The 17,047-nt window shown below is 37.0% G+C and overlaps 1 protein-coding gene across 1 annotated transcript in view; it reads right to left on the bottom strand.

The window, feature by feature from the left end:
• ABCC9 (ATP binding cassette subfamily C member 9) overlaps nucleotides 1–14,679 on the bottom strand; it is a 120,092-nt gene extending 105,413 nt beyond the window's left edge. The window contains exons 1-5 of the mRNA XM_058558664.1: nucleotides 14,572–14,679; nucleotides 11,888–11,948; nucleotides 10,387–10,548; nucleotides 7,661–7,802; nucleotides 2,914–3,035 (exon numbers count right to left, since the gene is read on the bottom strand). Coding sequence (XP_058414647.1) covers nucleotides 2,914–3,035; nucleotides 7,661–7,802; nucleotides 10,387–10,528 — 406 coding nt within the window. The 5' untranslated portion in view covers nucleotides 10,529–10,548; nucleotides 11,888–11,948; nucleotides 14,572–14,679. The remainder of the gene's footprint in view (nucleotides 1–2,913; nucleotides 3,036–7,660; nucleotides 7,803–10,386; nucleotides 10,549–11,887; nucleotides 11,949–14,571) is intronic.
• Between the last annotated feature and the right edge of the window lie 2,368 nt (nucleotides 14,680–17,047).

Raw genomic sequence — 17,047 nt, 5'->3', positions numbered from 1 at the left:
TTTTAAATGGATCATAGTCCTAAAAACAAAAACTGAAACTATAAAGCTTCTGAAAGAGAAAAGGAGAATATGAGTGAAATATATTTTGAGAGAAGACAAAGATTCCTTAAAACACAGAAAGCAATAACTATACATGAAAAAATAATAAATTATACTACACCGAAATTAAAATCTTCTGCTCATCAAAAGACTCTGTTAAGTAAATGAATATACATCCCACACTCTGGGAGGAAAATACATTCAAAACATGTACCTGATGACTTACTAGAATCTAGTATATACAAAGCACTCCTACAACTCAATAATAAAAATGCAACTCAACAAAAAATGGGCAAAAGGTACGAACAGCCACTTCACAAAGATAACAAATGGCCAATAAACTCATCAAAAAGTGCACAACATCATTAGTCATCAGGGAAACGCAAATTGAAACCACAATGTATTATCAGTACACACCCACCAGCATGGCTAAATTAGAAAGATCAAGATCATCAACTGTTGAAAGCATGTGAAACAACTGGAAGTCCCACACATTGTTAGTGAGTATGTAAAATAAACTTTGGGGAAAGATCTAGTGGTTTCTTAGAAATATAAACATTGACCTACCTACTCTATGACCCAGAGATTTCCATTCCTACGTATTTACCCAAGAGAAATAAAAGCAGATCCACAAAAAGACTTGCACATGAATGTTTATAGCATGTTTTTGTTTCTGTTTTTTTCTATAGCAGCTTTTTTTCATGATAGCCAAAACCTGGAAACAGTCCAGATATCTATCGACAAGAGAATGGAAAAACTGTGGTATATTTATACAATGGAATACTATCCAACAATTACAAGAACAAAACAGTGATTGATACTACACCATGGATGAGCCTCAAAAAATCATGCTGCGTCTTAAAACACAGAAGAGTTTATACAGTATGATTCAATTTATGTGAAGTTCTAGAACAGGCAAATCGAATCCATGGTGGAAAAAAATCAGACTAGATGTTGCCTCTGTGGGAATAAAAACGAAGATTTTTCATTCCTGGGAGTGGCAGAGGAAAACTTGCATGGATGATGGCAATGTTCTATAGCATGATAGGGTATACAGGTGTATGCATTTAGCAAATTAAATTAAATTACATTCATGAATGTAAATTTTATCTCACAACAAGAACTGCAAATATTTAACTCTAGTTAATGACACGCATGCTGAAGTAATCCGGGGGTGAAGCATATTAATGTCTGCAACTTACTTTACAATGCATCAAAAAATAAGACTAATTGATGGACGAATAGAGGGAAGCAAAGATGTAGATATGTGATAAACAGAATAAAATGTAAATTGAAAAAATCTAGGTGGTAGGTATATGAGTATTCACATAATTCTTTCGACTTTCTGTATGTTTGGTGATATTCATAATCTAATGTTGGGACAAAACTGCTAGTTTGCAGTCTTAAAATAAGTATAACTTTTCTAGGTCAAAATTTTTCTCTCCTAAAACATTGAGAAAGTTAGACTTTCATCCCTAAGTCTTCCAGTGACATGATCAAATTGTGCCCTCTTCCTTATATCTACATAAAAATTACAGCCAGAATTTGATCGTATTTCCTTCCAAATAGTATTAAAATGCATATTTTCTAATTACATATTATAACATATCATCATCAGTTTTTCAGAAACTTAATGTCTAACGTATCAAATTCCCAATGCTTTTTTTTTTTGCTGTTGTCTGTTGGAAATTTCACTCTTTTTTTGGCATTTTCATAAAAAGATTTCTGTGATAACAACTGCCTGCCATTTTTACTGAACAGCTTTCTATTAAGATAATTTAGACTTTGACAAGCCTTTTAAATTAATATTTAACCCTATCTACTTGTTTTCATTAGATTGCCTTTGCCCCATCACATAATGTGATGCAACACAGACTTAAATAATCAGTATTTTCCACTTATCTATTTTAAATTTTAATGTCTTCTGGATAAGCAAATAAAATAATATTTGTGTGGTTTAATTATTACTTTTCCTAATTTCTATATCAGTTGTCCACGTTGTTTTCATCATATAAGAATCAAATGAAAATCTATGAACCTTAGAAAATTGTAAGCATTCATTAACACAAACACACACAACTCTACCTACAACTTTAGGAGACTCACAGATGCCTGAAGCTTATCATGATCCATGCTCTAGACCTTCACCTCAGCTCTCGTTGTGAAAGCGTACACGAAGGAATGCAAGGATGGGATGGGACAGAGCATTAGATATAACTGATTGGGATGAGTTATATTATTTCAGCCTAAGGCAAAAATAAAATTAGGAACATTTTAGACATCCTCTGATTTCCACAAGACAAGGAGGCAAGAGAGGCTAAAAAGATAATGTCAGGCATGATGCAGACGTGAAGGGCTGTGCTCTGCGGGCAGCTGCTTCTGAGGACAGCACCGTTTTCAGCATGCCAGGAGGCACACTCTCCTGCACGGAGCCCCCCCGTGGTTCGGCAGCAATTCTAGGAAGAGTATGACATTCCCATGGCATCAATGAAAGACTTGAACCTTGGAAAAATGCCTCAAGACTCTAAGCCAGAGGCAGAAATACATGCAACTAGATGAGATGACTTGTTCCTGGGGCGGTACCATGCAACAGCTCCTTGCAGAGAGCTCTGATTCTGAAGGCCAGCACATCCCCTCCACTTTCTTCCCACCACAACCAACACAGCACGATCTCCTGGGAGAATGGAGTTTTCATGGTCTAGAGCAACTCAGCTTATTTTCATCTCTACATTTGTTGGGAGACTACTGAAGAATTACTTATTGTGGTTCTCCCATGCTTCCTGCTCCGCACCCACGCTGATAGCATTTATTATGAGAAAAAAGAAAAACAAGTAGCCCTTTGGGGAAAAAAAAAAAACACTTGATCATACTTACCTAAAAGTAATTTAGGGAAATTTGATGTTTCAATATTATGATAATATACTATTGATGTCGTGGTGGCCACAAATCCCATCACAGCCGGCATGAACAGGTGCAGGTGCCGCGACTCCCGCCGTCTAAGGAGAGCGGGACAGTGTCAGTGTCTAAGGCTGATGGTTCCAGATCATCTCGCATTTTGTTTCCAATTTTTTCATTAAAACTCTCTCTTAGCAATAAAATGTTTAAAGTACAGAATGCAGTAGTAGTTGTTAAATGAATATATAAAGAAAGACTGTATTGGGAAACCTAATTCCGCTGAAAGGATATTTATCCTAACATGGAGGACTGAGCAAACAAGGCCTAAATAAGACCTTAAAATGCTTACAACAAAAGCAAATATATAACTACTCCTATACTGAAGGCCAGAACTGCTGAAATAATTTAACACCTAAAGCAAGCAAAAACAATCAGCTGAATATGAACTCTAATGTATGCAAAAAGTACATTTATTCTTTGGATAGCTTTCCTGAATTTTTTAGTGATTTCTCCATTTTCATTAATTCATGGAACACATATGTCTTTGCTCGTCCAGATGCTGTGTTAGATTCTGGGATGCAAAGTGAACAAGACAAGATTTAGTGTCTGTGGTCACAAAATCTATAGCCTATTGAGGATAGCGATAGGAAATAGGACATTACAACACAAGTGAAGGGACTGAGAGTATACACAGGGCTAGTGTCTGAGACAGAAAAAGCTTTGTGAAGGAACGGACTGCTAAACTGAGACCTGAAGACTGAGGAACTGCCACACAGAGGAAGAAGAAAGGAAGACTGTTCTAGGCAGAGGATCTAGATGTGTTTGAAGGTATTGCAAGCAATTCGGTATGACTGCAAGGAGACTAGACTTCATTCTGAGAGCAATAGAGTGCTTCAGGTGGATCAGAAATACGACCAGACCAGATTTGCCTGGCAGACAACCCGCAACTCCATTTGCATTAATAATGCCACAGAGTTTAACATTTAACTTTTCACAAAATTACTTAAATACATTAGTACATAAGCAGTATAGACAACAGAGTGACTAGTTCAAGAGTTGGGGAAAGAGAAACTTTTGGGAAAGTTATTTCAGAAGAGGTATGGTTGACAATGGGAGCTGAAATATAAAAAGGAATCCAGTAGTCAGGAAAGTGGTAGAAGAGGACTTTTAAAAGAGGGAACAGAATGTGCAAATACATAGACGCATGAAACACTATACCATGTTCAAAATTCCAAGTAGTTTAATGTTCCTTAAATAGAAAGTCTGAAAGAGGATGAATCATGAAAGGCTCTGTATGCCATGGTGAGGAGCTGGAATCTAATCTTACAGAAAATTGAAATACTTTATAGGTAAGTGGTACAGTTAGATTTGAGTTTTAGTCAGATCAATCTGGTAATAATGTGGATGATGGAGTTCATAGGTAGTGTGTGCATTTGAGGTGAGGGAAGAGACATAGAAGGAAGAAAAGCAGTTGGCAAACTATAGGAATAGGCCAGGTGAGAGATGATGAAAACCTGAACTAAGCTTTGGCAGCAGTAACATGGAGGAGATAATACATTGGGAAAAGATCAATTGTCAAATGGACGGGACTTTAACAGTGTTAGGGTACGAGGGTGATGTGGATGGATGTAGAGAATAATTCCCAGGGTGCCTGGGTAGATGGTGGTGTGACCAAAGAAGATGTTAAGAGGATGAGCAGCTTGGAGAGAGAAAGCTAATAAGTTTCCGTGGGGCCATGTGGATTGTCAAGGTGGCTAATAAACATGCAAAGGGAGTTGTCTAATACTCAAGAGTGTGCAGAGATTTGGGACATGACCAGTGATATATTTGGAATCATTCCTACAGACAGTAAGGAAAATGTGAAAGTACCATGACAGCATAAGAGCTGGCTTAAAAACCACCCACCACCTCCCAGAAATAGTACCAAATGGCCAAAGAGAAAAAGTAGGAAAGAAATATTTCATCAGTATAGAGATTAGGAAATTCTTCTAATACTCTTTTATTATTGAACCAAAGAAATAATTTTTTAAAAAAATCACTTACGTGCCATTTAGGAAATTTAAAAATGAGCATACTACCTATCAAGGCCTGTGAAAAGTGGTCAAAACCATACCCAAAAGAAAGTTTATTACCTTAAACATAGTCAATAAGAAATAGTTATAATAAGTAAATTAAGTAGTTAATTCAAGAAGTTAGAAAAAGAGTGACAAAACATCAGTAACAGAGGCAATAATAAAGGATTAATAAAGATGGCAGCTACAGTCAGGTTTTATATTGACCGTGGCATTTCTTATTAGAGATTTAAGGTATCTTTTAACCATACTAGTGTTTTTATGAAGATTGCTATTATTTTGTTAGTGCTCTGCTTACAAAGTTTTATAGATTTTGAGTGGTGTCCCAAGCCTATCCTTTCCTTTAATCTCTATTATTTTTAGAGTATGATTTGCAGAGCTCAGTGTTCTGGTAGAAGCACGTACATCCCATTACAGCAGAAAATCTTTAGTCAGAAAGTTAGGAAGAAGATCAAAAAGCACACATCATGGAGGACAAAAGAATAATTTCAAAAAAGAGAAAATGATAGAAATAAAAACCTAAACAAAAATACAATAATACTGAAGATTTTAACACACACTTTTAGAATCTGATGGATTAAATAGCATAAAAATAATCAACACACAGGACTTTAGTAATCCAATCCATAAACTCAATAAAATTGTCTCCTTCAAAGAATATATATTTTTTAATACTCATTAAATACTTATAAAATAATCAAATATTTGACTATAATGAAAATGTTAATAAGTCCCAAAAGATGTTACTTTAACAAATTACATACTCTAATAATAAACCAATCAAATAAGACTAAAGAGCAAAGTGAAAATGATTTCTAGATCTAGGAGAGAATCTAAACCAGAATCACAAATTATTTAGGTAGAAATAAAAAAGAGAACACTTCTTACAAAAACCTCTGCAAAACAGATAAGGATGTTTCAAAAAAAAAAATAACACCTTAAATTATTTAAAAAACCTTGCATTGTTTCCCTAATTATAATGAGCATCTGTGATATTTTAAGTAAAGAATAGTTCATAAAGATTTTGCTAAAAAAAAAAAAAAAGAAAGAAGGAAGGAAGGAAGGAATAGAAGTGTCAAATGTAATAAGTATGTTAAGGAGGAAAAGGTGTCATTAATGTTCATTGGGATTCTTGTAGAAGCAGTTTCCAGAATAGGACAAGGCAAGAGAGAAAGCAAACTAAATCTTTGGGTTGAGAAGTAACTAGAAGATGACTTTTGGAGAGGCATGGGTAACAAAGGTAAGAGGAAGAAGTCTGTAGCCAAAGAATGGGAGGAGGGAGCACAGTCAAGGGTGTATTTCTGCTTGTTCTTAGGATGGGCCTCTTCCATCACTACCACCATAGAACAAGTTTCTGCCATTAGCATATGTCATCATTATTAGTTCAGCCTCTGTTCTAGGTCATTGAATCTACACATCAACCACGAGCCTGGAAAGGAGGAATCACCCTTGCCTTCACCATGTCAAGTTTTTAGGAAATATTGGACTGATGTATCTTCCACTTGATACATACACATAGTAACATGTAGAGTCAGCCTAGATGTTAAGGGAATAAAAAAATGAAGACTAGCAATGGCTATGCTAATACAATGTACTACAAATATGCCAAAGAGTTTTAAACAATTATCAATAAGATAATAGCCAATTAAGCTTCTAAATGCTTGGAGGCGTAGCATACCCTAAAGTCTCTGATTGTTCTTTTTATCAGAAACTAAGATGTGCACATATATGCAAAGAACTGTCATAAAACATCACAAAATATTATGCTCCATGACAAAAGCTTAGAAGTTTCGTTCCCTGTTAATTGCAACAGAAAAACATAAACAGATGTCAGGGGAGGTTCTTAATAGATAAGAGGAAAAAGATTTTTCGAGCTTTCTTTTTAAAAACTTTAAAGACCTTTTCATGTCAATTCTTCAATGAAAGGTGTACCATTTAGCATAATTTCATAATCAAAATTTTCCTATTACTGAATTTATTTTGTTACTATGTGACAAAAATATTTCACCATATTATGTTCAAGTTTATAAATAGAAGTCATTATATCCTAACTGTCTAATACAAACTTCTTTTAGAAGAATGACAAAACTCCCTCAAAAATAGGAGTTTTATGACAAATCCTGATTTTAAAATAATTTTATGCTTTGCCTCAATTTGTAGCTATATCCCTACTGGTTCTCAGACTTCTTTAATGCCTGCCTCATCTATCTTTACAAAATAAATTGAAACTTCTGAGAACTGATTATATATTTACATATAAAAATAAAGCTAGTAGAGCTATACGTCAATATAACTGATTATAGCTATTAGAGCTATATGTCAATATAGACAATCTTTCTGTTTATAACTATTTTTAAGGATAAGGTAAACATCAAAGTATTTAAAAGGAGAGAACTTTCTGCAAGGGCTACATAGATGAAGGAGCAAAGAAGCAGAAAGCACATGAATGAGCACAAATCACAGAACTTGTGTTATCAGAGAAATTGTGTAGCAACACAAAAATGTGGAAAAAACGCATGATTATTATATAATGGGTGATAGCTGTTGTTTCTAATAAGTTAAAAGTAAAAAATTAAGCCTGACTTTGTATGTTCTTAACTACTATTTGTATCAATATACCCATTAGTATAGTGTAATCATATCAACTAACTTACGAATCTGAAACAATGCCTTCTGCTATTTCACAAACATGTACAAATAGGAGAGCAAATGTGAGAATCCATCTCAGGTTATGTCCAGGAAAATGAAGCCATGTGTTGTGATGAATTTGTACTTTTGAGCTTTGACTCCCCCACCCTGAAAAAAAAGAAAAAAGTAAAGAGATAAACAAAAGGATCAATTATAATCATGGAAATAATTTACATTGTGATACGCTTTGGGGGTTCATGAAAACTTAGTGCTCTCTAGGAAATCCTGATCTGTTTTCATTACTTCAAAAAAAATAACAATTTCAATTAATTTTTACAAGACTGCCTAAGTTAACACACTGACATTTGTTGCATTGCTTGGAAGTAACACCAATTCTGGGTGACAACATGGTTATTTCATGTGAATCACAGCTCTTACTGACAGGTCTCTGATTCACTCAAAAAGAAACCAACTTAAGGATGCTATTAATAAAAGAAATTTGATATCTAAAATCTTTCAAAACATGGGATCTGTGGGAGGACTAACAAAATAGCCATATTTAGTGAAGAAATATAGGACTCCTTAGTTGAGTTAACTCTTAATCATATGCATATCATGTGAGAAAAATGGTAACTTATGACTGGGCCAGCCCTATTCAACAGTGGTAGTGATATTTTCTCAAAGAAAACTAAAGTATTATTCATTGAGGAGCTTTTAAGCAGGATCAAGAACATTATAGGTTCAACTTGAGCTCACCACTGAAGAAAAAATTCAAGATTACATTTTAGTAAAATTTTGATGGTTTCCCCTCAAAACTATAGTTAGAATAATGCCAACTCATATACAGCATGCTAGGACAGCACCCCACTTTTGTGTCCTTTTTTCACCTTTTTTCTTATTTTTTGATTGTAGAGAAGCCTCACATACTTCAAGAATGAATGGGAGTTTGTGCTTAAAACACTGCAGGAAGGAATTTCTGTATGAACAAAAGGGACTCCTAAAGCCTTCTTTGAAAATAAAATTGATTCTATATGTCTTAGTTGTTCCCAAAGGAACTTCATTATTGGAAGATTAGTTACATTTAACATACTCCACTAGAATTTATGCCGCAAACTCTTGCAGGCAAGCTCTATGTCTTTTGTTCAACATTATAATTTTCCTTATACCTGATACTTCTTTGAGATTTAGTATTTATGATCTCTCACTAACTCAAGTAGCCAATGTTATAGATGAACGGTCTGCATTTTTCTCCACCATTTCCCTTTAACGATCTTCACTCTAATTCTACTTCATTCAAATACCGTTTTGCCAGCCTGTGTTCAATGCTAGAGATGCAAATAATTCACAGTAATTGCTCTCAAGAAGCTAATTAGATGTCAAAAGTGAATTACTAATTGTGAGAATTATGATAAAAAAAATAGATGTTCTACTTTTGGCCAAAAGGCATTCTTAATGTCCTATAAAATAACACCACATAAAAAACTAGTGTTTCTATATGTGGCCACTCTAGTCCCAATATATTTAATATCCATACATTTGTTTAACATGACTAACTATGTACCAAGAGTTATGTTGGCATCTGCATTATACGATATCTCATATAATGGAAATTTTTTGATCACTGTTAGAACGCCAGGCACATAGTAGTTTCTCGATATTTGTTAAATGAAGAAATAAAATCATACAAATTATTTTTAAACCCTCTTTTAAAGCAGATCATTAAATTATGCTAACTTTCTTAAGAAAATCAGTCGGATAGCTTTTTCATCTATTTTTATGAGCAAAATCATGCATGGAAATATTAAACAAATTCAAAATAGTGGTTACCTCTTTCGAAGGGATAAGAATGTAGGCTGTGGGAAGAGTAACAAGATCAGGAAATGGCACACAGAAGGATTCACTTATATTCTTACTATCAAATTCCTTAAGATGAGTGGTGGTAGGTTCAATGGATGTTTATTACATTAGTCTCTGACATTTTTATATATGAAAGTTATTTTATAATTTAAAAAAGTTAAAAGCTCTATTTTGGTTGTTTTGGGGAAATTACACAAATTACACATAATTGCTCTAAATAATTAGATTTTGTGTATTTGTAGACTGTAAAATACTAGGAAAAACTATATTTTTAGTTCCTTTCCAAATAGTTTGCAATGCACTCTTTCTACTTGTAACACACCCTCATCACTCCTACTTTAACTTGCAGGCTCTGCATCCTCAAGTCCCCACACATGTCAGTCTCTACGCAATCTTCCCCACCAGCCCCAAGAAGAATTAGTTGATCTCGCAGGTTAATGCCCAAGACAATTTGTTCCTGTATCTGTAAATGGGCTTACAATGTGGTATAGTCATTTCTCTTGACTTTGACACATCTATTTCACTGGACAATTCCAGTGAATATTCCAGGCAAGTACTGTGTGTTTACCCATTTTCCATTCTCCTCACCTAGCACAAAGCAAGTGCTAAACAAATATTTTAGATCCATCTCATATAATTCTCTTTCTCTTTTTAAAAAACTGCTGCTGCTCTTTGAAGGCCATTTCTACAAGGCATTCTATTTTACCTATGGAATATCATATGCCAAAAATATATTTCATTGGAAAACACAAAATACTTGCTTGTTTTTTTCTCACAGACTTACCTACAAGTTTTCATGTTGAAGAAATTAAGTCAACATTATACCAAATCTCAGCCATTAATAAGATTTTTTATAAACATGAGGTGATATAATATAGGACAGCAGATCACTTACCAATAAACAATATTGGAAAAGTGATAAACAACAGGAAGACATGGGGGACCAGGTTGAGGGCATCCACAAAGCAAGGATTTTGTAATACGCCGTCATAGATATTATATGAAGAAATGTTGTTACCACAGAATGAAAGGCTCATTTCTTCTTATATGGTTTACTCTAAAAGAGAGAGAAAAGAGAAAGAACCTCTTATTATTAAATTCCTTTTCATAAATTATAACCTTAAAGAGGAGATTACATCATAAAATTAATCTCCTTTATTTTTGCAGTCGAGGAAATAGGAAATCTTATGCCAGAGCCATTTGAGAGCTTCTTATAATGGCCTTATACATTCTGTAAGTTTTCCCTTTCAAGTGTTTTTTTTCCAGAGAAAAATATTTTATTTTAATTTGGAAAATATATAATAATTAACACCTACCAATAGTGGTACCTCAAAGGAGTGTTTGTTGGACTAAAATGGTTTCAAAGAACAAAAGTGGTGATATATAAGAAAAAGGGGGAGAAAACAATGAAACTATTGACTGAAAAGACAAAGTGGTGTCATATCAAATCCTTTCCCATGTTCATTCATTGAAAATGCATTAACAAACAACTTCAGCTGGACACAATTTACTGCAACATTTCATTAATTGCAGGAAATACTAAAACACAGAGACCACTGTGGTTGCAAATGGCAATTAGCCTTTCTTTGAAGATTAGACTCAAGCGCTAAGACAAATGAATATAACTCAAGTGACAAGTTAATGAAACTACACAGGTCCTGTAGTCAGAGAATATTCTTATACGAAATGTACTCTGAGTTTTGAAACAAAGGATGTCTTTTAATTGGAATCTGTATTCCATTAGCGTAGAAGTAGATGAGTTTAGAGAGGAAACAGAGGACAAGATCACCCATGGCTTTGTTGGCCACTGTCGGGACTTTGGCTTCTACTCTGAGTGAGATGGAGCCACTGGGGGTTTTTGATCGGAGGAGTAACACTCTCTGACTTACATTTTAAATGAATTCCTTTCACTGCTGTGCTGAAACAGATGGTATAGGAGCAAGGGTCTACTCCATCAAAACACTACTGTGAAATTCCAGCAAGAGCTTTAGCATTCTGAAAACTTCTTTTATAATGCCTACTATTTATTTAATACCTACTAAATTCTGGACACTTCACATACATTTAGTCTTCAGAACAGCCGTGCAATGTTAGTGGAGTTATTCATACTTTACAGAAGAGGACAATGAGGTTCAGCAGGGTTCAGTAACTTGCCAACCAGCAGAATAGCAGTGAGCCACACCCACAAGTCTGACTATAAACTATGTCCTTCCCACTGCATCACGTAGCTTCCAACCTATTTTTTAAAGAAAATATCTTATTTGTTCTTATTAAAATAAGTAGCAGTTTAAGAATTTAACCTCACTGGACTTGGTTACTTTTCCATATTTCTGTCACACTGGATTCTGAGTTAGATTATTAAAGGTTGGCAAAAGTTTGAATAACTAAAGTTGTACCTTTTCTCTCTTCCCTTTCATTGATAACTGATTTAGCAATGGTCACAAACAATATTTTTTCCTAGAAAAAAACAAAGAGTGTTACACAGAAAAGATTGGCAACAGTAGGTAAACTATTGGAGAAACCAAATTTCAAGCAAAAGTTTTATAAAGCATTACATGAGTAGAACAACTAGTTAGAAAGCCTATGTGTTCACAGTCTGTAAATGCTTACATGGAATTCCTCCCGCATATTATTTCTGGTAACGCCCTTTTTTGATAAATCATTGATATGCTCTCTAGTTGAGACTTTTTCTCATTTTTAAAAACAAGTTATACTTTTAAAAAATTCAAAATGAGATTATGAACTTGGCAAATTGTTACCAACTATTAAGGTTCAAAGCTGGATAAAAGAATTAAAAAGGATTTGAGATTCTTTAAATAACAGTAAAATGGAAATTTTATATCATATATTGTGTCTACATGAGATGATGGATGTTAACTAAACCTATTGCTGTAATCATTTCACAATATATGTAGTCAAACCATTACGCTGTATACCTTGTACTTATACAGTGATGTATGTCAATTATTTCTCAATAAAACTGGAAAAAAAGGTGGAAAAAGCAGAAACAAATATAATAGCTAGTAGTGGAATTTCTAAGACGACTTCCTTTATTTAGTAGAAATGATAAAAGGAAACTCTAAGCCCACTCTTAATTGAAAGCCATGTATAAACTGTCTCCTAGAACGAACAAGAAAATTTTTACTTAAGCTAATTTTATAATTTTATCCAAAATCATAATATTCCAATTGGCCACATTTATAAACCTTGATATTTAATCATTATCATTGAGCCAGATGCTAAAGAATAATCTGAAGTTGTAAAACATATATTTCATTAGCTATAAGCATTGTCTGCCTGGTATTTAATCAATCTTGAAATCTACCAATTAAGTAATCTTTGGATAAATGTGTGTAACTGTGGAAAGAAAATATCAGAGAACTATAATAACGCGAAGAAGTCAAAGAACATTTTTAGTCATATGCCTGATGACTGGGATTCTAGGCCACTAATTAATTAACTGTAAAAATACTTATTGATATTGATCACACGCTAGGCACTAGGAATCCAATAGTGCATGACAGAAACAGTCCCTGTGGTCTTAGACTGTACAAATCAGATTACACTCCTCATATACACACCAATCCCAATAGTTCTTGGTATAATGTAAAGGTTATGATCTGCCAGACAGGGAAACATACAATGACATAATCATACTAAAGTGTATACTTCAGATTAATCAAGTAAAAGCTTTAGAATGATTTCTTCCTTCTACCATAATCTCTACTCGCATATTTCCCCCTGGCTCCCAACCTGCTCACTACCTCTCACCACATCTCTCCTTTCGCTTTTTTTTTTCCTGCCTCCTCCTCCATCCTTTTCCCCTTGTCCCTTAGCCTCCTCTCCAACATGCCATGTGCATGTGTGCATTGTAACAGCCAGCCCATATTACAACTCGACATGGACAAAAAGAGGGAAGGAGTAAACTTGTAGATATGTTCATAATTATTGTGTTTAGCAAACGCATTTCATTCAATCAGGATTTTTAACTAATTCTTAAATCTCTAATTGTCATTCAGGGTTTCCCTCCCAGAGCCCTGGTTACGTTAGGAACGGTTTGGGAACAGAACGAATTGCTGCTCTTGCTGGCTAAGCTCTGTCACGTGACTCCCTTCAGCCCCGCCCCTTCTGGAGCTGTTTAGTTCAGCTGAGCACAGACAGAGGCCCAAGCATCGAGGAGCGGGAGAGGGAAGAGAGGCCAGATAGGAAGACAAGACATTTTTCTCCCCACGAGCATAAACCCAGGGAAAGATGTTCAAGTGTTTATGACAGTCGATAGGGTTGGAGAACTTGACTGAATGGACTTGGAAGACAAACATCAAAAGTGAAACTCTGATTATAGGGATGGTCTGCAGGGCAGAAAACATAAAAAGAATATACTCCTTGATGACCAAATTTACGATTTCAAGGCAAGGATACTACCCTCAGTATTCTTATTCTTTGAAATGCACTGTATGAAGTTCCACACCCTCAAGAGTTACAAAATTTGGATTTAGTTGATGAATAGAGAATAAAGTAAGTGAAAACCAGCACTCTTTTCTGCTCATCCAGCAGAAAGCGTCAGTTCTAACGGAGTAGAAATCCCAGAGAATTTAACATGCTGGAAACACCTGAAGAAAACATGCTAAAAGCAATATAAAAGCTCTCATTCTTATATACAAAATAACTCGTTCTTTAGTTATTCAGAGACTAACCAAATTATGTTGTGATACAGAAACATGACATTTTAAAGAAATTATTTAGGGCTTTATCATTCTCTAGGGCATTTTCAGGATTAGATCACTTACGAAAACAAATGTAATAAGTTTTTGAAGTTATTCAGTAGATGGTTCGTAAAATATGTACTAAAAGATGCCTGTCTGTCTGTCTATCTATGAATGCCAGATCCAAGTAGGAAAATCACTAGCAAAAATGACCACTGACCTCTGATTTAATGCCTGATCTGAATGCACCCACTGAAGTTCTATCACAGACCAAAGGAAATGTTGGAACTACTCAGCAGATAAGATTCCTTAGACGGACACTTCAATGGGATTTTTTTTTTTTATCCCAAACTGAACAAATAAAAACAAATAAATACCTTGAGCAATCGTTTGACGCTGCTTCACACCCCTACTGGTGCACTTGCGCTACCTTCAAAACACCGGCTTCCTACACTGTCTTAAGTGTACATTTCAAACCGGGACGCAGAACTCCTAAAAAGTAAAGAGTAACAAAAATTAAGCAGATAGAAAGCGACTTCATGAACAAGACAGGAAATGTCGAAGAGAAAAAAAGTAATAATAACTCCTTGCACTATCTCCAGTTGGTTTAAGTAGGAGCCGGCAGAGTTTTGTAAGTAAAGCTGGAAACCTGATCCCCACGCCCTCTCTCCTCGGCTGGGGCCGGGTGTCCTGATCCTAGAAATAGCGACCGTGAAGGCAAAGGCGCTTTGAGAGTGCGCGGGCGCCTTTCGGTTGCCGAAATGTTAGATCGAGATCGACAGCTTACACTTATTCTTAAAATTGTTAAATGACATTTATGTAAAAGACACGGACTCACTTACTCGGAAGGCAGAGTTTTCCTCCCCTAGCCGAAGCACGCAGGGCGCCGGAGCGGATTATTTTTAGGGTGGTGGGAGATCAGCTGCTGCCTCCTATCGAGTTTCTGAATTGCACAAACTGCTCTGGGCTAGGGCGGACGCGGCGACTCCTCCGAGGCAGGAAGCTGGGCAGAAGCCCCGAGCGCAGCGCCTCGGACTGGAGACCCTCCCCACCCCCGCTCGGCCCAGCTTTCCGCATTCGAGCGGCAAACTTGGGGTGCGCGATGCGAACATTTTACAAACACAAGCATTACGCGTCCCCCAGACTTCGTGAGACGCTGAAACTTACAACATAGGATTCAATGAGTCACCAGAGTCGGGTTTTCAAATGTCAAAACTCGCAAGGTTCTCACTTGCACTTGTAAATTTTTTCCCAGGCTCTCTATGCGCCCTTCTATTAACCACAAAAAGAAGCGGATTTGGGGGTTTCACCATTTTCCCCGTGATCGGACCTGGGAAATGAAGGGCTCCTTCCAGGCAGAGGAACCCGCTGCCGGGCTGTATTAGGGCGTGCGAATGTCTCCCAGGAGCAAGGCAGGCTCAAGTGAAATATTTGCCCCAGCGACCCGGAAAACTTAGTCCTCTGGACCAGTCGCAGCGCCACCGAAGGGCGACCCTTACTCTAGCTCCCCGAAAGGGGGACTTTGAATCCCACGGCTGCGCAAACAGTTCCCCCCACTCTTGCTCCCGACCAGAGAGAGAATTAGTTCACAAGGAGATAACGTGTTTAAAATACACTCACCCCACAATAACTCCCCCCAGGACGCAAGCTGTAAATTTTGTCCCAGACAACTCTTTAAATAACACTCGATTTTCTCAGGGGCCAGTTCTCAGCTTGAAATAATCACTGTTTTCAGCAACGGTCCTAATCTGATAAAGGATGGTCAGCCAGGCGGCCTCCGTGCGCGACCCCCAAGGGGCACCGCTCCAGGACCGCGGGCGGCCGGGGCTGGTCCCCGGACTTGAACCCTAAAGCCCAGCGGCCTCTGGCCTCTCGGACGTTGTGGGCAGAGACCGATCCCCGCCCTGCAAACCCTGGGGGACTTCCCGCGGGCTCCTCTCTCTCCCGGGAAGGTCGCTGCGTTCTCGGGCGAGCGCCCGGCCTCCGCCAGAGACTTGAGCTTGAACCCGTGGCCGCTAGGGGTCTGCGGGGCCTCGTGGGGCGGCAGCCGGGAGGGTCCCGAAGACTCGGGTGCTGCGGCCTTTGAAAGCTTGGCAACTGCACTCTAGAGCTGTTTGCTGCGACGCAGGCGCAGGGGGAAAAGAGCGTGCTTCTAGCATGGGGATCCGGGTCCTGTGGGTGGAACCCGGGGAAACCCCGTGAAGAAGCCGGAAGGGGGACCAGAGGCTCCCCAGGGCATCTGGGGAGAGAGAACTGGAAATCGGGGCTGGGGGAGGGGTGGTGCAAAGAATCCCCAGATATACAGTCTGAGTGTGACTACACAAAACCAAGCTGACTTTGGGATTTAAAAAAAATTGCTGTGATTAAGATCACTTATAATGATTAAAAGTCATGTTTCTTATAGAAACTTTGGAAATTATGGAAAAGTGTAAGGGAGACCAGTGAGCCCCTTGTAACACTACTGAAAACATTTTGTTATGTTTTAACAAAAACGAGCGGTTTAGCGCAGTGATTAAAAGCATGGAGGCGAGAGCCAGCCTGCTATCGAATTCTGCTATCCCACCCGTCAGATCAGAGACTTTGGACAACTTGGTTAATCCCTTTGTGTATTAGTTTCCTCACCAGTTCAATGGGACAAGTAAGAAAATATACGCTTCATAGGTTTGCTGTGAGGGTAAATGAGATAATCCCTTTAAAGTGCAGCAAGAGTGCCTGCGCCTTCAGTAAAAGCTAATGCATATGCTATCATTATTATTTTTTCTATGCATATTTTATATTGTTGGCGATCACAAGATAATTTGTCTCCTCACTATGTCTTTTAAAACAATTATTTTCCGATGGTATTTTAAAATC

The sequence above is a fragment of the Diceros bicornis genome, chromosome 17 (genome assembly GCF_020826845.1).
Source record: "Diceros bicornis minor isolate mBicDic1 chromosome 17, mDicBic1.mat.cur, whole genome shotgun sequence".
Lineage (NCBI taxonomy): Eukaryota > Metazoa > Chordata > Mammalia > Perissodactyla > Rhinocerotidae > Diceros > Diceros bicornis.
This window is presented reverse-complemented; position numbering and strand designations above follow the sequence as displayed.